The 22,136-nt window shown below is 38.6% G+C and overlaps 1 protein-coding gene across 6 annotated transcripts in view; it reads right to left on the reverse strand.

Moving 5' to 3' along the window:
* The window catches only part of DYNC1I1 (dynein cytoplasmic 1 intermediate chain 1), a 327,551-nt gene that overhangs the window by 48,868 nt on the left and 256,547 nt on the right, over window positions 1-22,136 (reverse strand). For all 6 annotated transcript variants that reach the window (XM_017849322.1, XM_017849319.1, XM_017849321.1 and 3 more), the window contains 3 exons: window positions 21,732-21,845; window positions 18,751-18,884; window positions 15,085-15,229 (listed from right to left, as the gene is read on the reverse strand). In XM_017849322.1, the coding sequence (XP_017704811.1) occupies window positions 15,085-15,229; window positions 18,751-18,884; window positions 21,732-21,845 (393 nt within the window). The remainder of the gene's footprint in view (window positions 1-15,084; window positions 15,230-18,750; window positions 18,885-21,731; window positions 21,846-22,136) is intronic.

The following is a 22,136-nucleotide window of genomic DNA, read 5'->3' on the forward strand; positions in this document are numbered from 1 at the left end:
TGATATAAATGATGAATTGATGGGTGCTGACGAGTTGATGGGTGCAGCACACCAACATGGCACAAGTATACATATGTAACAAACCTGCACGTTATGCACATGTACCCTAGAAGTTAAAGTTAAAAAAAAAAAAAAAAGTACCAGAAGAATGAGAATAATCTTCCAATATTTTTTGTCCCTGTTGATAAAGCAGTAATTACATTTAATGGGCAAATTCTACTCATTCCACATTGTGTGTAATACTAGCAAACTAACATATGTTAGACAGGATAAAGATGAACAAAGCAATATCCTATTCTTAAAAAAGTGTAAGTATGCACTAAATTGTGAAACAAGGTAACGAAATACATAGATATTGTAAAAGAAATATTCAAATATACTAAGATATGCCTACACATACTTTTCTTAGATCTAAGACAAATGAAAGTACCTCTGTCTTTTTGTCTTGCCACATTTAAATTCCTTTTGAGAAGTCAGGACTTCGGAGAGCAGGTGTGAAAAGACTAATGGGGTTTTGGGTGAGGATTAGAAGTACTAGTGACAGGAGTTTGTTGGAACCAAGAAGCAACAGGAAGGGAATATATGTTTGGCCTCCAAATTTAAAAACAATTATAAGTTGATAAAAAGAAAAGCCAAACTGAAGATAAAATATAGAAGCCACTAAACATAAAGCTAGCAGAAAGGCCAGATGAGATAATTCTGCAGTGATCCATTCCAGAGGAGGTCGTGTGGCAGTGTATTTACAGAAATACACTTAAAATTATGTGACATCAGTGGCATAATGCCGGTCACATGTGATTATTCAGTTAAATGCAGCTACAATTATTATTATGACTACTGTAATCATAATTGGACTTCGTCTGAAAACTTAGATGTAGTGAATTGGGAAGGGCAGTCTCGTGAAGGATTGCAAAAGTTAATACTCTGGTCAATCAAGTTGCTGTCATTTTATGAGGTGGAATTGTGAGGGTGTGCATTCATAATCCAAGCAACTACTGTGGAGATAGGAGGGAATGCATGGGATGTATCCAGGGGCTCCTCTGGAACACAAATACTGCTGGTAATTTGATAGAGCAGTCATCAGAGGTAGAACATTACACTATCACTGCTGTTCAAAATACTGAGGGGAAGGTGAGATGCCCTCCCTGCCCACCTTCACTCTACATGACATCAGGCAAGAGGTGATGTGGCCCTACTTTCACATAAGCTATCACTTTTGTCATCTTCAGAAGAAAGTCTACACCCATCGCATGGCATCACAAGGCTGCCTTTTTGCCTTTGGTCATCTGATCCCATTTTGTCCCCAGAGCTGTCCTTTCATTATTCTCTTCCAGTCACCTTGTACCCACTGCTCCAGTCTCACTAAAGCATTTTAGCATCCAAATAACAGCAACAATTACCATAATATTTAACAGTAATAATAGTAATTATTATTATTGCTACTTCTTTAATATTCTTACTCTATGCTTAGCATGGTTTCACATCTTTACAACTATTCACTCATTTAATCTTCACAAGAACTTTATGAAACAGGAGGTATTTTAATCCCCATTTTGGAGATGACTAAACTGCAGCACAGAGAGGTTAAGTAACTTTTCTAAGTTCACACAGCTAGAGAGTACCAACTATCTCATGTGTCTGTGTTTTTGCATACTCTGTTCATTCTGCTTGAATGCCCTTTCCTTTCTCCCTTTACCTAACTAAATCTCCTTCAAACTTCTGCTTTCTTTTTTCAATATTATAGTTTCTTAAATGTTTCCTAGTAGGATTTTTAAAGCTTAACCTCAGTTTTCTAATTATTATATTTCTAAATTACAGCTATGAACTTTACTGCTCAAAACCACTGCTAACTAAATATTTGTTATAGTATACTTTCAATGTACATCTTTTTAAAAACCAGCATTTATTTATTCATGTGTTAATTCAGTGATTTACTCAGTGCCTACCAGGTCCCAAGCACTATGCCAGTTAATGGGATGCAGACAAAAAACACAGGGACTTACTCTCAAGGAGCTCATAGTCTTACAGGGAAAGGATGGCAATTCTATCCCAATTTCATACTCACTGTGATTCAAGAGATAAAAGTGTTTTTTTAATCATTGTATTATTTATAATATACCCATACTTAACATTTATTGTAATACATAATCATTTTAATGAAGATATTTGAAAAGTAATAACTAATGTTCTTCCTTAGGAAAAATTGTTTCTTGTCTTTCTTATTCATAAAATTCAAATTATCGTTCTTTTCTAGTAGCTAACAGGGAAAACAATCAGCTAAGACAGCCATCTTATATTTTAACCCTGGCAGAGGATGTAAAAGTGAAATAGGTAATATTTATTGATTTCACAGTAGTTGCTTGAAAATTGAAGATTATCTTTCTAATTTGCGCAAAGACATAATTCTCCAGTCACTCAGAAAATTTTATTCTCAGAGCAGAGTCACTGTTAAAAGATTAGAGGACTGAGATGCATGTTAACTGCTAGGAAAGATTATACAATGTCTAAAATGTCAAGATGTATTCGGGGGAAGTCAGTGATTTCCATCAATCAAATGTGTATCATGAAAGGTTCTTGGATGACAGCACCCCAGGGTGGTGTCCAAAATCCACACCAAATACAAACACATGGGTTAAGTTAGGCCATATACCTGATCAGTTGATATAAAGGAACTGAATTTTAAGACCCAAAAGTCGAGAGCAGAAAGGATTTAGAGGATATATTCAATACAAATAGAAGAAACATAAGCCTGTTGAAGTCTAAAGAAAGGGACTGACCTGGCAAATACATAAACAGTATCGTGAACCTAAATCCATCTGAAGTTGTACCAGGACCAAAATAAATATTAACCCAACATTTAATTGGAATCCACTGAAACTTTCCAAACTGGATGCATTGATAAAAAAATCCAAAGACTCAGAACTTGTCTAGCCACTAAACTAAACTGCAGCACAGGAAAAAAAAATTATCCAAAACCTCAGCAAACAGACAAGCTGAGTGGAATAATGAATGTCTTAATCCAGCCAAGAGTACATACTTTATTTCTGAGCATCAGCTCCAGCATGTTTTGATGGATGGGAAATTTAATGTGCTAAGATACAGTAAAAGGTAAGAGTTGGTACTCAACAGAATTAATTCAGGCAATGCATTTTTAATACATTTTTTAAAGGATCACAAAGGGTAGACTAAAATATGTAGTTTTTTTGTTTTTTTTTTTTTACTATACTCTAAAAGCAGCCTCATTGAAAAAAGGATGTTCCAAGGGACTAATCAACATTATTAAAGTAGCAAAGTCATCAAAGAAAATGAAAATGGCAAAATGACCCCTGGAACAGGCAAGAAAGCAGGTCAGGGCAACTTTTGAAGAAGCAGGTCTAGTGGCAATCATGGGGATAAATACAGGCTGTAGAGGGTGAAACTGCAGTTTGGTAGAAAAAGGCACAAGATAAACAGGATGGGAAAGGGTATTGTTTAGGACCTTAACATCCCCAAAATATGCAATATCACGTTTGTCCTTTAGCCGGTACCACTTCAAAAACTCAACCTGTTCAATCCTCAAGGAAAGTTTGAATAAAACCATATAAAATAAATGGAAATATTAACTATTCAAATCACAAAGGGAATTGACAATGATTACATTTTCTCTAAATATGCTTTTTTTTCATTTAACTGCAATATTTCTAAGATCCTATGTAGAGAAGTTTCATTTTAAATTTGGAACTTTAAAATCATCACTTCTCTCAGGATGTGAAATGTTATTGTCTCTCTGGCAATCATTTAGCTATGCAAAGTGAATTCATATGGACTTTTCTATAGGCTTCAGGGTGAGATTCATTTTGCTCACTGTGCTAATTCCAGTTGACATTACCCCTGGAATACAGAATTTCTTTTTAAATATTTTATTATTGTGTTAGACATGTGAATTCTTGGGCAGTAGAGTGTACAAAATACATATTTCTGTTTCCAAATTTTCTTGTTGTCGGGTTGTTTGCTTTTGATCTTTTTTTGGTTATCTTTTTGAGCTTATTATTATTATTATTTTGGGACGTAGCCTCTCTCTGTTACCCATGCTGGAGTGCAGCGGCTCACTACAACCTGTGCCTTCCAGGTTCAAGCAATTCTCCTGTCTCAGCCTCCCGAGTAGCTGAAACTACAGGCATGAGCCACCACACTCAGCTAATTTTTTGTATTTTTAGTAGAGACGGGGTTTCACCATGTTGATCAGGCTGGTCTCGGACTCCTGAGCTCAGGTGATCTGCCCGCCTCGGCCTCCCAAAGTGCTGGGATTATAGGTGTGAGCCACTGCACCCCACCACTATACTATATTTTATCAACAAAGTATTAAATTGCAGCCTTTTAAAAAATTTGATTTCATACCATTTCATAGTGTTGTTTCTTAGCACCAATTGTTTCTATGATTTGGAGGATTTTTCCTTATGTTATTTAATTTACAAGGTGAAGTGTGAGGCTATTACTAATCCTATTAAGACTCTATTACAAACTTCTTTGCCTTGTTTAAATGATAAAATGACTCCAAGTTATCCAATAAGTTTAAAGTAAAGATTACAAAGGTAACTATTATTGTCAGAAGGGACTAAAATAATTACCCATCTCATATCTTTGGCCCTGCTACACTTCTGTGAAAATTCTCATTGTCAGTAAGATGGAAAAGGCCAAAAAACTCAATTTCCAATATTTTCAAGACAGCCTTCTTTTTACTTTGCCTCTTTTATTAAGATAAAGGTTATTTTCAGCCACAGTCCTGCAAAATGTCATTAGTAATATATATATATTAGTAATGTATATATATATATATATATTTTTTGAGATGGAGTCTTGCTCTGTCACCCAGGCTGGAGTGCAGTGGCAAGATCTCGGCTCACTGCAAGCTCCGCCTCCCAGGTTCATGCCATTCTCCTGCCTCAGCCTCCCGAGTAGCTGGTACTATAGGCACCCGCCACCATGCCCAGCTAATTTTTATATTTTTAGTAGAGATGGGGTTTCACTGTGTTAGCTATGACGGTTTCGATCTCCTGACCTCGTGATCTGCCCGCCTCGGCCTCCCAAAGTTCTGGGATTACAGGCGTGAGCCACCTCGCCCGGCCTGTGATTAGTAATTTTAAGAGATGTGACTGCTTCCTTTAAATTTTATGCTCATTGAGATTAAGAAGAGGAGAAAACCACTAGCCCATATTGTCAAGGGTTTCAAGCATAACTGTCTAGAACACCATAAAGGGTCATAATTAATTTGGGGTTTCAAACACATACACAGTACAAACCTCTGTCCAGAACATGTAGCATATTCATTATATGAGGAAACCCAGTTGGAGGTGGGACAATAGCTTTCATTCTCCTGTCTGAACCCTAAACTAGATCCCCAGTTCTCTAACACAACCCTGGGAGAAAGGAGGGATCCCTCAACACAACTGAACTGCCCACCAGCTCTGTAGGATGGGAAGTTTGAAACAGAACTTTACGGAGGTTTAGGGCATGGCTCTTTATATTTTAGCAACGTCTGGATTACCTGGAAGGCTTCTAAAACACAGATTGTTGGCCCCCATCCCCAGAGTTTTTGATATAGAAGGTCTGGGGTGGGGCCCAGAGAGTTTGCACCTCTCATAAGCCCCAGGTAATGCTGTTGCTGCTGATCTGGGGCCACAGTTTGAGAACACTGGCTTAGAAGAATTGTAAAGAAGTGGTGCATCTCCCAAACCTGGATCTGTTCACCTGCTCTAGTAATGGTGGGGACACACTGTGGAGAGCTTTGAATGTCAGATTCAGGAGATTTCTGTAAGAGACTCAACAATGGCAATTTTACACAATTCCTGGCACTCTTCTTATCACCTCATAAAATTTAAATTAGATATCACCTATGAAATACATCTGTGATATTCAGCCCTAGCAGGTTTTCAAATCTATGCAGTTCAGATATCCTCTGTAGTCAGGGCCCTGTCCCATCTCTTACAGGGCCTGGTCTAATCCTCCTTCCTCTCCCTACCACGTCCCAGTTCCCATCACCGTTAACAGATAACTGCCTCTGACTCCACCGAAGAAATGGGGGACCTTCTCTTCTTTCCTCCTTCCTCTTCCACTTCCATGTAGCTAAACCTACCTGTAAGCCTTTTTTTAGTCTCACCAATATTCTGCCCCTTCTCCCTATCCTAAACCTGACATGGTCACTTGGAATCATCTTCCTCTGGTTTTTTCTTTTAATTTAATTTTTATTCCAATAGCTTTTGGAGTACAAGTCGCTTTTTGTTACATGGATGAATTATATAGCAGTGAATTCTGTTCTTCCATTTTTTAAACCATACACCTTCTATTGGCTCCTCTTCAGGCCGCAAATACACTCAGGTCTCTCAGAGAGTATAATAATAAAATCCTTTCTTGGCCTGGCTTTCCCTGCTAGTCGCCTCTCTATCTCCTTATGTTCACTGCCTCATGTCTGAAAGACTAGTCTATATTTTCTGTGTCGACTGTCTTCCCTTTTCACTCCACAACCACTCACAATCTGTCTCTAGTGCTCCACTAAAATTGTTCTCACTGAGGTCCACGTGACCCTCTTCTTGCCTTGCCATCTGTATATTTCTTGATATCTCTGGTGTTTAACAGCCTTTATCACATTCTTTAACGAGCATCCTGTTCTCACGCCTCAGCACCTGAAGCATTAGCAGCTCCAAGATTGCATTCATAGCCTCTTCAATGCATGTTCTATTATACATTTCACCTTTGGAATAAACGACTGATCACTGTCATATCTATATTTCTAACTCATCCTTTGCCCCTGAGCCTCAGTATTGCTGTCAACTGAATATTTGTGTCCCTCCAAAATTCCTGTGTTGAAATTTGATCCCCACTGTGATAGTATTAAAAGGTGGGAACTTCAGGAGATGATTAGGTCATGAGGGCTCCACTCTCATGAATGGGATTAGTATCCTTATAAAGAGGCTTGAAGGAGCCTGTTTGCCCCTTCTTCCATGTGAGGATGCAAGAAGAAAGCACCATCTATGAGGCAGCGAGCACTCACCAGACACCAAATCTACTGGCACCTTGATCTTGGACATACCAGCCTCCAGAACTGTGATCAATAAAGACTGTTGTTTATAAGTTACCCACTCTAAGGTGTTTTGTTATAGAACCCTCAATGGACTAAGACAAGCATCTTCAATTACCTTGTGGGAATTTCCAGACACCTCAGTCTAAGCATGCCCAGATCGCTGATTTCCTACCTCTAACCCAAGCCCACTCCTCCCCTTGTATGTCCTGTCTCAGTCACTGGCACCACCATTCTTCACTCAGATGTTAATGGCAGAAATATCAGAATCATCACTGACTCCCCTCTCAAATCAGGTCTGCTGGTCACTGCATCTGATTGATTTTATTTCTCAGATTGGTGTTCCCCTCTACAAGCTCACTGCCTAAATTCTGGCTCTCACCTGGTTGACCAAACTAGACTTACAACTGGCTTCTTCTCTCCAGGCTTAACACAATGGTATGGAAAAGAACATAGTCTTTGGGGTCACTCAAATCTGAATTTGAATCCCAGTTTCCCCAGTTATTCACTAAGCACATCAGGCAAGTTATTTAAGCTCTCTTGTGCCTATTTCCTCTTACATAAAATGTGATACTAATATCTACTCACAGGTTTATTGTGAGCATTTAATGAACTAATGTATTTCAAATATTTAGTGCAATGCCTAGTACACAGTATGACCTCAATAAGTGTTGATCTTGGCTCCCCATACAAATTCATCTTCCATAGTATTCCAAAGCAAACTCCTTAAAATCAAATTTTGATTAATTCCCTCCTAAAATGACTTGCCATCACCTAGAAAATAAAAATAAATCAATACAATCAAGTATAGACCTATCTTTCCAGCCTCATTCCCTAAATGGATCCCAACCTTCCAGTCATTTGGATGAAAATGGCTGCTTGGACATTTGTTGACTCAGCTGCCTGGAATGCAGCCTGGTTCTCTGTTTGCCAGGTAAACCACTCCAATAAAGTTTCTGCTTCAATGTGGTCTTCCCTGACAGTGGTTAATAATGAAACTTGGTGTGGCAGGGGGTGCTGTGGGAGTAAAGGGAGGGCAATGTAATGTGTTTTAATTCCGTCTCCCTTCATGCTAACCTTATTGTGCTGGAATATGCAACGATTAGCATCCTCTTCTGAATCCTTGGCCCCTTTTATTCCATCTCCCCTTCCCATTCCCAGTGGGATCTCAGAGCATTTTCTAGAAATCTCTATTAGCACTTATTTCACCTGAACAAATCACTCACTGCACTCTCCTTTCCTGATGTTTCTACAACTCCCCTGCCTCACATCTCTTATTCCATGATACATGCCTTTGCCTCCATCCTCAGCCTTCTCATGGGAAGCTACCTCTCCTGCCTGCCTCAATGGAATCCTGACTCTGCCCTAACCTCACCACCTCTTCTGCCATCTCCTCAGGTAGAAGCTGTTCATTATCATGTATTCTATCTCAAGATAGTGAGAGGGTCAGCTTCTCACTTGCTCTCCAGGACTATTTTATCGCTCCTTAGTCCTCCAGTAAAAAGTCCTATTTCTTTTAAGCTCAGGCCATCTGGCCGTATCATTCTCTACCTCTTTTGATCTCTCCTCCGAATTCACTGAGGACTTTGGTACTGTGATCACTGTTTCCTTTTCCATCCCAGTCTAGCTATTTTCTGGCCCACTCCAAAGCCCACAGCACACCAGCACCTTGACCTTTTGTTTCTGTGACCTCCTCATTTGCAGTGAATTCCACCCTCACTAGACTTCAGCTATACACATGACCACATCCTTGACTTTTTAAAAAAATCACTTGGAACTATTTCTGTTGTGAAATGCTAAATCAAAACATCCCACATTCTAACAGTAATCTCTTATGTTACTAATTCTCTTATTCAATTACTTCCTTCATCTTTGTTCTTTGATCTTATAGGGGCATCCAATCCCTTGCTCCCTTTACTTTCTCCTGTCTGTTTTTATTTCCTTTCTGCTCCAGCCTAACATCCTTAGCCTATAACATCAGACACTTTCTTGTCCATATCTCCCAATTCCTCGCTCTATTTTCCCTCCATCGCACTGTGGTAAGGCTCCTGCCCCATATCCATCTAATTCCCGTCATTCATGCCCATATTTCCACTGCTACCCTTTCTTGGAGGAAATCGGTCCTGAAGATTGAAGCTGCTAAAACATTCTGGTTTCTGACCATAACTGGACCCACCACACTGACCAGAGTCCATCTTTCATTCCCCAATCAGCTCTTCCTATTCTTCTCTGTGATCAGCTGAAATCTGCTCCCTTCAGTAGCTCCACTTCCTACTCAGCAGAGTATTTAACCCCCCTACAGCGTTAAGAAAATAGCGATCACAGGAGAGTTTGCTCTGCCTTCCTTCACTAAATCTACACACGGACACACACATGATCTCATCCTTACCTGCTCTTCTGTTACAACAGAAGAGATGTTGCTGCTCAGATTTAAAATTCACTTCCCTGCCCATGCTATGAATTCATTCACAGCAACCTTTTCATGGCCCTTTCTCTACCTTACACGTACAGATTTTCTACTCTCCTTCACTGGCTCTTCCACAGCAGCAACATCCTTGAGCTCTCTATAATCTCAAGAAAAAAAAAAAAAAGGAAAGAAAACATCTTGATTTTAATGCTTTCTTGCTTTCCACTCATTCTTTAAAGCATTGTAATTTTTGTCCCACCCTCAACAAACTCCAAAGACACTGCTTTTGCCATGGACACTAGTGGCTTCTGAGTTGCTAAATACAATGGACATATTCCCGTCTTGATGTTTCTTCTCTGAAGTATTTGCCATTATTACTAATTCCTTTTTCTGCCTTTTAAAGGTTCTTTATTAGAGAAAATTTTAAACATATTCAGAGATAGAGAGACTAATATCAATCATCCAGCTTCAATAATTAGCAATCATGACCAATGTTAGTCACCTACATTCACAAGCTCTCCCATTCCCAACTGCTTATTTTGAAGCAAATCACTAATATCATGTAATTTCTTCTGTATTTCGATATGCATCCCTAAACGGTAACACCATTTCAAGTGATCATAACAATTATTGGCTGGGCGCGGTGGCTCATGCCTGTAATCCCAGAACGTTGGGAGGCCGAGGTGGGCGGATCATGAAGTCAGGAGTTTGAGACCAGCCTGACCAACAGGGTGAAACTCCATCTCTACTAAAAATACAAAAATTAGCCAGTTGTGGTGGCAGGCACCTGTAATCCCAGCTACTCGGGAGGCTAAGGCAGGAGAATTGCTTGAACCAGAAGGTGGAGGTTGCAGTGAGCCGAGATGGCGCCATTGCACTCCAGTGTGGTCAACAGAGAGAGACTCCATTTCAAAAAAAAAAAAAAATTACTGAAAATAGTACTTCATAAATATCATCAAATATACAGTTAGTATTTGCATTTCCCTGGTAGTCTTCTAAAGTTTTTCACCTGGTGCTTGTTTGAATCATGATCTATGTAAGATCCATATTTTAAGATCCACTGAAATGTCCCAAGTTTTGTTTTGTTCTGTTTTTTTAATACATTGTTTCCGCTTCCAATTTGCCTTTGAGGAAAAAGTTTTGGTTTTGTTGCAGAAACTAAATCAGTTGTCCTGTAGATATGCCAGCAGTTTGGGTTTGGCTGATTGCATCCCTGTGGTGTTATTTAATGTTTTGCATCTGTATCTTCTAAATTCAGAGATCTGGAGGATTGATAAGATTCAGATTCAACTTTGGGTGTCAGCCTACTTCAAAGGTGGTATTGTGTATTTCCATAATTATGAAAAGGTTGTTTCTATTTTACAATATTGTCAGCAATAATCATTGCCTAGATTATGGTATTTGCAAAATGGTGATTTTCAAATTCTTTTCTTTCTCTTTCTCTTCTTTCTTTCTTTTCTTTCTTGTCTTTCTTTCTTTCTTCTTTCTATCTTTCTTTTTCTCTCTTTTCTCTTTCTCTCTCTTTCCCTCCCTCCCTCCCTCACTCCCTCCTCCTCACCTCCCTCCCTCCCTTCCTTCCTTCCTTCCTTCCTTCCTTCCTTCCTTTCTTGAGATGGAGTCTTGCTCTGTCACCAGGTTGGAGTGCAGTGGCACGATCTCGGTTCACTACAACCTCCGACTCCCTGGTTCAAGTGATTCTCCTGCCTCAGCCTCCCAAGCCTCCCTAGTGGCTGAGATTATAGACACACCTCACCATGCCCAGCTAACTTTTGTATTTTTAGTAGAGACAAGTATTCACTATGTTGGGCAGGATGGTCTCGATCTCCTCCCAAAGTGCTGGGATTACAGGTGTGAGCCACAGTGCCGGGCCCATTTTTTATTCCTATATCAGCTGAAATGCTGTAAAGAAAATGTCCCCTCATCAATGATTTAGTAACCCTGAAATACAATTCATATAGAAAAGACAGACTAAATGTTTGATTCTTTCATTTACTCACTGGTGAGTTTGTTTACCTAGTATTCTCCATAGGTGGCCAACGAGGTTTTTTATTTGTTTGTTTTCTTCAGTATTGTTATGAACTCATGAATCTATTACTCTTATCAATGTTGTCAGGGTCAAAAGAAGCTTACTCAACTTGGCTTCCAAGTCCTTTGACAAAAACTTTGTAGTGTTTGGTAGCATTTTTGCTTGTTATAATAAAATAATCTCAGTTTATTTTATACATTTCCTGCTCCACACCTACAATCAATAATTTCTTCTGGGATCCCTGGCTTCCTTGAGTGGAACTTGTATTTGGGGAGCATATCCTGGGCATCAGGAAGGTCACTGCTACTGAACTGGTCACTGTTCCTAGATCTTTTTGTGGTCAGAGCAGTGAATATGTATTCTTTTATATTGAAAGATAATATATGCCATGAGTTCCTATACTTCCCACTCAGATTCAGGATTACTACAGAATTGTACTTAACTGCACGAGTCTGTATCTCCTTCCAACCAAGCTGATAATCTCAGTTCTCAATGACACCAAAATAGTAATTTAACTTATGTTATCATACAAATACAAAGGTCTCAGGGTAACAGTAGAAATGTGACAACCAGCAATATGAGTACTAGAAGTAGTTTAGATCTTTTTTTTTTTTTTTTTTGGTAGTTTAAAAAAATCGTTAAAATATATCCTGGTTAGGAATGTATACCAAACATATAGCGTTTTAAAGTCACTTCAAATCATTCTGTAATGAATTTTGCTACCCATTTGAACCACATTAAGGTTGATTCATGTTACTTTAAATTTTTTAGGAATCAATTTTTAAATTTATTTCATTTTCTTTTATAACTATGTAAAATATTTACATGGTTCCAAAATCAAATGTAAAAATAAGGTATATTCAAATAAGCTAGCTATTATTTTTTTCTTTTAGCTTCCCATCTTCCCATAAGTAACTTTTGTGTTTATCCTTTCAACTTCTAAGTATATATTAATATAATTATAAACAATGATAATATACAACATACTATTTGCACTTCTCTCCACTTTGCTTTACTCATTTAAAACGTATCTTAGGGATCACTCCATAATAGTACATAGAAGTTTTCTTCATTTTTTCTTATACCTCAATAATATTACTCCCTTGGGTGGAGGTACCGTACTTTTGATTCACCCAGCACTCTATTGATAGATATTTTTGAGTTGTATTCATTCTTTTGCTATTCAAGTAATCTTTCAATGAATGTCCTTCTGCATATGTCTTCTTTCTTATTTTTGCAGTATATCTTTGGCATAGATTCCTAGAAGTGGAAATCGTTCTGTTAAAACATGTATTATTTTTAGATACTGCTAAATCCTCTTCCATAGTGTTGAGCCATTTTGCATTTCCAATGGCAATGTATGAGAATAGCTCGTTTATTTCGGCCTCATCACAGAGTGTGTTGCAAAACTTAGATTTTTGTCAATCTGATAGTTGAAAATATGTTTCTCAACTTGGTTTTAATTTTAATTTCTCTTATAAATAAGGTTGTTATCTTTTCATATAGTTAAAAGCAAATTCTGTCCTCTTGACATGGTTTTTTCCATTAATACCCATGAAGCCGCAAAGAAAATTCTAATTTGTCTTCTATTTCCTGGGTTACTTTTAAATCTTCCTTTTCTAGTTCAATTTCTCCCATTTATTTCCTAAGTATTGCTCTCCCTCCAGATTGCATGTTAGTGTTTCTTTTAAAATCCACTCCTGGGCCAGGTGTGTGGCTCATGCCTGTAATCTCAGCACTTTGGGAGGCCAAGGCGGGCACATCATTTGAGGTCAGGAGTTTGAGACCAGCCTGGCCAACATGGCAAAACCCCATATCAACTAAAAACACAAAAATTAGCCAGGCGTGGTGATGTGTGCTGTGGAATCCCAGCTACTAGGGAGGTTGAGGCAGGAGAAACACTTGAACCTGGGAGGCAGAGGCTGCAGTGAGCCAAGATAGTGCCACTGCACTCCAGCCTGGGTAACAGAGTGAGACCGTGTAAAAAGAAAAATACACTCACTTGCGAAGATCACTGCTATTCTAGTGCATACACGCTGCTGGGAGGTCTCTCTCTTCTTCTGACTCACATATCAAACTGCCTAATGGAGATCTTGAAATGAGATCTTGAATGCCCCTCCCGGGCACCTTTAGCTCAGCATATGCAAAGCTCTTCCCCAGCATGTTCTTCCCCTGCTGTTCTCCAGTGCAGTGAATGCTACAACTCACCAGCTGCTCAGGTCATAAACCTAGGTTATCTGCTGATGACTCCATCTCCTACCTTCCTTCTATCAAATCTATCACCAATTTCTGTGACTTTTATCTCTTAAATGGTCCTAAAATTCATTTATTTCTCTCCATCTCAGACTACTGGTTTAAGTCAACGTTATTTCTTTCCTAGATTACTGCGCCTTCCTTCCAAGTGGTCTCTGCTTTTCTTCTTGCTCTCAAGCATGGACAGAATTACCTTTTATTTTATTTTATTTTGAGATGGAGTCTGGCTCTGTCGCCCAGGCTGGAGTGCAGTGGCCCAATCTCGGCTCACTGCAACCTCCGCCTCCCAGGTTCAAGTGATTTTCCTGCCTCAGCCTCCAGAGTAGCTGGGACTACGGACATGTGCCACCATACATGGCTAATTTTTGTATTTTTAGTAGAAATGGGGCTTCACCATATTGGCCAGGCTGGTCTCAAATTCCTGACCTCAAGCGATCCACCCACCTCGGCCTCCCAAAATGCTGGGATTACAGATGTGAGCCACTGCTCCCGGCCAGAATTACCTTTTAAAACATAACATAGGGTCATTTACCAGCTTAAAAACCTCCAACAGCTCAAAATAAAAATAAAAACCAACCAACGAACCAAACAAAAAAAGAACCCAAGTCCCAAATCATATATTTCCATAGGTACATATGTAAGTAAGTAGATACCACCAAGCTCCAGAACATAGACATGAAACTGATAAAAGTTTGCCTCTGGGAAGGGGACTGAGGTACAGGCAGTGAAGGGGATGTTGTGGATGGGGTTGGGGTTGGTAGAGGAGGACTGCAGCTTTATCATTATTTGAATTGTTTAAATTTTTTATAATTAGAATATTTTCAAGTATTACCTATATGTTTAAAAACAAGTGAAATAGGCCGGGTGCGGTGGCTCACGCTTGTAATCCCAGCACTTTGGGAGGCTGAGGAGGGCGGGTCACAAGGTCAGGAGATCGAGACCACAGTGAAACCCTGTCTCTACTAAAAATACAAAAAAATTAGCCCGGTATGGTGATGGGTGCCTGTAGTCCCAGCTACTCGGGAGGCTGAGGCAGGAGAATGGCGTGAACCTGGGAGGCAAAGCTTGCAGTGAGCCAAGATCAGGCCACTGCACTCCAGCCTGGGCGACAGAGTGAGACTCTGTCTCAAAAAAATAAATAAATAAAAATGAAAATAAATAAATAAAATAAAATAAATAAGTAAAATGGACTAGCTCTGGGGCAGACTGGCCTCACCAGAAGGTATATGAATTCCCAGTGCCAGGTTGCCTGGAAGAGGCTTTAGGGACAACTGTTTCCAGGGAATGAAAAACCATCTTCAGCCCTTATAATATATCTGAGAATTTCAGTCAAGATATTCTTACCTTTGTGGTCCACAGTTTGACAGTCCAGTCAAATGATGATGTGACAAACAGGTGAGAAAAGTCGATTGGGCCCACTGCCATGTGGCAGTTAATTCCCGTCACTGGCCCTTGGTGACCTTCAAAGACCTCACCAATACCTGCTTTGCTGTAGGAAAAGCACACATGAGCAGAATTCCAGTGACCTCTGAAAAGCAGTGATTGCTTAAAAAACAAAACAAAACAAAAAACCCCTCAACTCTGCATGATTACTTCTCCATAATTTGGAACAGCCACACACCATCTAAATGAAATCATTTTTACAGTTATCCTGAAAGAAATTGTTTGCAAATATGTTACCCAAGTTTCGATTATTTAAAAACAATGTGGGGCAATGTAATCTTTTAAAATATAGAATTTAATATCAACATTTATTATTTAATTCCTTTTGTGGAATTCCTCAAAGCCTATCATTGTTGATGCAGTTATTTTAATGGAAACAAATACACTTCGGTCTCAGAAGTTTTTATATTTATAAGATTATTTTATTCTTGAGATAGCATTTTGCACATGGTCTGCTCTATCTCCTTTTGGGGAGCCTACTGACTATAAAACTCCATCTATCCTTGAAGAAACAATCTTTTTTTTTTTTTTTGAGGAAATTTCTTAAATTAAGTTAACATAGTTAAAAATGTAACACTTTATGGAAACCCTTGTCACCACAAAATAATGCACATAATTTAAATATAATATGGAGAAAATAATGTTTTCTCTTTACTGAAAACAGAAGAGAGATTTACAAATCCTTTGTAAATTCCATATGGGGAGGTATCTTGTCTTTCTTGTTGCCAAGTGTCTGGCATATAGTAAGTGCTCAAGAAATTTGTTGAATAAGCTAGCTAATAAAAACAGACAAACTTATGTCTCAGTCCTTTTTTAAGAGAGAAGCACGTTTGAGAAATAATGATAGACATTTAAAAAATTACACACCGACAAATATTGCTTATTTAACAAGCTGGTATTATTTGCAGTCCTCTGTTATCACTTAGTATTCTGCATGCAATCATATGCAATTAGGAAGATGTGAGAAAACATACCAAAAATGTTGTATTTAAAATATTCATGTGCACAAGGTAATAAATACGACAAATATGTAGGAATTGTAGAATCCTAATATTATGTCACTAAGAATAAAAATGAGTTCAGTTATTAAAACATTTGGGCTTCTGGAGCACCAATAAATGTCAATGTGCTTAGCAAAATTTGGAATCATGAGCAAAGTGCGGCAGCGCATGTTCCATGTAACAGGCACTCAAAAATTATGCCCAGTGAAACTGCTAACAGCAGTTCCACACATGATCATTTAAATTTGTTCTAATGAACCTGAGGAACTGATCTTTGAAGTGGCCCCTGGTGAGACTCCACTTGCTCTTAACAGCATCCTGAAAGGGTTTATAGGGTGCAAAATGAGGACCTTGTTTAATTTATGGAAGTGGATTTGCACCTTCTCTATGTTAGGTGAAAAATAGCAATCCCCTGCTTCTCCCCCGTAGACCTATATGACCCATTTAGAATGACTACAAAGCCAATGCCTGCTATGTTACAATTTTACTAAGGTCTGTATTTTATATTTCAGATGGATGGACCAATGTAAAAGCAAAATTAAGCTTGTAAAAAGATTTGTGGTGTGTGCCACAGGGACCCTTCTTTTGAACCAAAGTACATATTCTGATAGTGCTTAAAAAGTACAATAGCCACAGAACAAGAATGTTCATCATGTAAAATGTTATTCACTTTACATGGAAATTATCAATGAATGTATTCTATAGCCTTTGCAGATAATTAAGGACCTAGGTAAAACCATGGGTTAAGTCAACTGAACCTATGCCCTGTTGACTCTAATACACATATAGATAAAGCTGTGACTCCAGGTATGGCCTGTTATACTCTCTATGCCTCTAGTGCCACTTAAGACATTCTACTCATGCTCCAGATGTTTGTGTATTTATCTTTCCCACTGTCATCAGTTTTTTTAAAGAGAGAAACCAGGCTTACATGACATCTGCAGGCCTTGTAGCACCTAACAATGCACTTTGCTCAAAGTAGGCATACAACAAATATATTTATAAATGAATAACTTTATCAAATTTTTTTATGCTTTGATAAAGCTTTAATGTGTGGTTCTAGCCAGCTTTTATGAAGGAGGATCATTGGGAATGGACCATGAGGCATATCTTCCTAAGTCATGTTTGAATCATGTGAGGGGGCAAATACTGCTTGTTTCTATGTGCAGAACAGCAGGGACATCACAGCTTGTATAGTTTGAGTGGAAAAAGTCACACAGCTGAGCCATGGATGCCTGTTATTTCTACAGATCACAGAAACACAGGGATATGAGCTTGGAACAATTTGTGGTTCTTCATTACATCTTAATAGCCTGGGATGAGTGCAAGAGATGAAAAAAAAAAATAAATGGAATAAGAACTACTAAATTAAAACAGAAATTAAGCACCGGTGTGAACTAGTGACCCTTTCAAAAGATGTGAGGTCAACTGTTAAGTTTTGCATGCAATTTTACAATCTAGTCCAAACTATTGGATTCCACTTTATACTGACAACTCTGTCTTCCAGGGGCATTGTGAATCTCTCAGTTAAGGTAGAGTTCTTATCTATCACCTGGGAACTGCATGGTGGTTTGTGTGACTCACTCTGTTCTGACCCCTCTGACTGGGAGGAAGGGTTTTAAGGCGCTTCTCTAGATTGTATGGATTATATTATATATCATTTCTTTATCCCCAATATATATTATTAGCTCCTCACTTGCCATGTCCTAGGTACTGTGCAGGAAATCAAAGATGAAATGGAAATAACGTAGTAAGAGAAAAATGGCAGATGAATGAATAAACTAAAATATGATTAATGCTATTGTAGAAGCATTAAAAAATAAATGAAATTGTCAACTTGACAGCCTATAGTCCTATCCCACTTATTCTACTTTAATTTTCTCCATAGCACTTATCATTCTAAACTATATATTTATTTGCTTATTAGTAGTTTACTCTCAACTAGAATATGAAGTCTAGTTCTGCCTTGTTCTTTAATGTATCCTTTTGATGGTGCCTGGCACATGGTAGGTTCTTAGTAAATATTCCTTGGAAGAGTGAATGAATAAAAGAAATGAAAATTCTATGGGACTTAAAAGTGGGAGTGGTTTTCTTTGCCCAAGAGTCAGGAAAGGTTTCACATGGAATGATCTCTGTGCTGACTCTTGAATGATGAGGAGGAATTAACCAGGCCAAGAAGGGAGAAATGCTAGACCTGGTAAAAGAAGTTGAGTATACAAACTCAATGAGGCAAGGAGGGATAAGAAATATTTGGGGATTGTTATCTCTGATGGGCACATGTCTAGACCCTGAAGGTATGCAGAGATGCTGGGAAGGTGCAAGTTGTCTTTTATGATATGCTCAGAAGCTTCAGCTGTTTTCCCTCAAGGCAGTGTGAACCACCATAGACTTATGAATAGCTAATGACCAGAGCAGATGTAGCTCTTTAAGATAATGAAGACTTGAAGTTGTGCTTTCCATTTTTTCAGAGATGTTTTCTCATAATGTAAGGTGGTTAAAATCCAGAATGTGATAACAGACTTTCGGAAATGAAGAACATGTCATCAGTAAGGAAACAGAAAATCACCTTCCATGACGACAAGCCGTGTAGACTGTACCTTCCTCGCTGCCAACCACGAAGTTATTGACGTCTCCTGTTGGGAAAGCCATTCCGGTAACAGCGACAGACTTGGACTTATTGTACACCAGCTCCATGCTCTCCTACCAAAACATGGTGTGGTTACATTTCCATCTGTCAACTCCTTGCCATGCCAAAGATAGCACGGAAAAATCATTTGGCTAAATCATCTGTTTGCTTTTCACACAGCGTTACAAAAGACCCCGGCTGTGCCAGAAACCATGCTTTACTGCCCCTGACATTCATGCTTCTGTGGATCTCTGGTTTCAGGCCGGCTGGATTTCATCAGCATGTGCTGCTGCTTCTTAAGTCAGGCAGAGATGACAGGTGAGAATTTTGAAACTAATGGTGCAGAAACTAAAGATAATACTGTAATGGTTACACTTGTCAGCTCCAGGCTTTAATAAAACACACAATACCCTTGTATTTACAAACATTTTCAAAATCAATTGTTTGTGAGAATAGACATGTATTAATATCAGATGTACTAAGCACATTTGTCAAAGCAGGAGTATGTGTCCTCCATGGACTAAAACCAGAAAGTTGTCACTCAGGTCATAAAAACCAGATTTCAACAGGGACTAGATTTCATGCAGGGCAGCCACTGGGTGAATAGGCTATAAGCCTGAAAAGAACAATATTTAAATACATATTTAAAATAGCAAATGGAAGTCTTTCTTTTATATAATATGATTTTTAATTGAGAATTAAAGATTCCTAATCTTAAAAGATATACTGCTGAATTAAGTTTAATGACAGAAAAGAATAATCAATTATAACTAATATCCCTGAGTATTTCTGGCTATTTACATCAAATAGCCTATTTTGTGTGTCTGAAATAATTTTTTAAAAAATCATTCTGAGGTATCATATCATTATAGTTGCTTGAGAGTTTAGTCTTTCTTGTGCAAATGAACGACCATTTTGGCCAAGGAGTCCATTAAATTGAAAGCGCAAGCTAACAGTCTAAGCAGCACAGACAAATTCTGATCCTGTGACGTGTTCAAAGTTTGTGATATCCATGCATAGGGAGCACATCAGCAACTGGGATAAGGGAGAGGATGCTGTGACTATGTCATACAGAAAACTGGATCATCCAGTGATCTGCTTCACCACTAAAATTAGCAACAAGGAAGAAAAGTCCCTTTACCCATTTGTGAGAGAGGAAAACCAGGACAACTGTTAGATGCCCCTATTCTTCCCTGCCATCCATGCAAACCATGTCATGAAATCCTCCATCTTTGTAGAGACACAGGAGTCTGTGAGCATGCTAAAACTAATACAAATGGACTTAGAACCAACATACGACTGGTTTTAACCTAAACAAATACGTGTAATGAGCAAAATGGGCAATTAAAAATTCCTAAATAGAGGGTTTGCTCTTATGTCTGTTTATAATCTCCAGGCTTTTAAAAGAAAACAAAACATTGCTGAGAATTTTAAGACAAAGCCATAAAATACTAATCCCTCCAGGCCTCTATAATGTTAAAGATCAGCAAAAATAGAGGAACTTCAATTGTAAGCCGCTTATTAGCACTCTCTCTTTTTTCTTCCTAAAATTATTTTTTAAAACTTAGTATTCTTTACATCTGTATTTTGTGGAAACTTAAAGGAGGTTGGTTCTTCACAGTTTCCATATTTCCTTTTGTACATGTGTATGTGTGTGTGTATAATAAAACAATTATTATTTTTTGAAGAGACAAAGTCTCACTCTGTCACCCAGACTGGAGTGCAGTGGTGTGATAATAGTTCACTGCAACCTCAAACTCCTGGGCTCAAGCAATCCTCCTGCCTGACCCTCCCAAGGAACTTGGACTACAGACATATGCTACCACACCCAGCTAATTTTTTAAGTTTTGGTAGAAAAACTAAAGTTGTGTTGCCTAGGCTGGTCTTGAACTCCTAGGCTCAAATGATTCTCCCACCTCGGCCTCCCAAAGTGCTGGGATTACAAGCGTGAAGCACCGTGCCCTGTCTCCTTATGTACATTTTGAAACTTTAACTTCTTCTAAAATTGTGTGACAGACATTCTAGGGTTTTTATCCTGGGAAAGAATACGGGAGTGTTAACATTGAGAATTATTTCCTAGATATCGTTTTGCAGTTTTCTTCATGTTTCCTTACATTTTGGTCAAAGGCTACAATGACTTCTTCTCTGTTGTTTTTGGCCGCAGGATAGTGAATACTGTTTTTTCACACAAAGAAATATGGAAAAGTGTGTGTGTATGTGTTCATGTGTGTATGCGTATGTCTTGTGTGTTTGTCTACATACGCATATCTTGCAAGTTGCATTTAGTTGCCTCCCTTTGACAGCTTCTCCCACTTCTATTCCTTTGTTTGGTTCCCATTGTTGCAATCAGTATTGGTTTGCAGACTTGGGAACTTTTTCATTTTTGACTTCTCATTTACTGAGAGAGGAATGACAGGAGCCATACTAACAAATATTCCAGAGGGGAAAACAGATGGTTTGATAAGTTCTTCATAGACACAGGCTATTGTCTAGACTATGGACACAAGCAAGGGCTTGGATTTCTGTTTTGCTGGGTTACCTTCCCTCCAATGCAAGTACCCATAAGGGATTGCTCTGCTGAGCTCCAACCTCGTTTGCATCTATTCAACAATGCTGTAGGGTAAGTACAATTCATACCATAGGTAACTTCCATAATTACTATGATTTAGAATGGATTATTTCATTTTCACTTGAAACTGACCTAAGGATTAATGTATTACAATAATTACATGATTTGTGGTAAAGGAAATGGGTTTTGGCTTCAAGAGAAGATTGCTGAAAGCAAGCCCTAGTCTTTCAAGTGCATCCATTGGTTTTAGCTCCTCTAGGATGTGAGGGTTTGGCTTTTAGGAACTATGTTCCATTAAGTAGGTATCTCTTTTAACCAGGATGGTGTTATGTGTAGGGAAAAACAAACCCACCTGTGGAGTTGAGAGCATGTCCAGGCTCCAGGAACACATTTTGCCATCAGTAGAGACAGTGATGAGGTTATGAGCATTCTGGGTCCCAACAACATTTACACAGTACACGGGATGCTGCAAAAACACAAACAAGGAAGATCAGACACAGATCCAAGAGGAAATGCTTACATTTGAGTGTCAAACACATTACTCTAAAACAAGGATTAAAGAGTGACATACTCCTACTATAATACAAGCATCAGGTCATTTGCTGCTTTTCATTTGAACCTGATTTCTTTCTAAAAGCTCTGGCAGCAACACATAATAGTGAAAATACTTACAAAGCTTCACCTTGTTCAGTCAGAATGCAATGCAGTGGAACAGAAGGAAGCTAGAACAAATGAGTTTTGATGGGGCAAAGGCAAT

This window comes from Rhinopithecus bieti, unplaced genomic scaffold (genome assembly GCF_001698545.2).
Source record: "Rhinopithecus bieti isolate Rb0 unplaced genomic scaffold, ASM169854v2 scaffold_31127, whole genome shotgun sequence".
In the NCBI taxonomy this organism is placed as follows: Eukaryota; Metazoa; Chordata; class Mammalia; order Primates; family Cercopithecidae; genus Rhinopithecus; species Rhinopithecus bieti.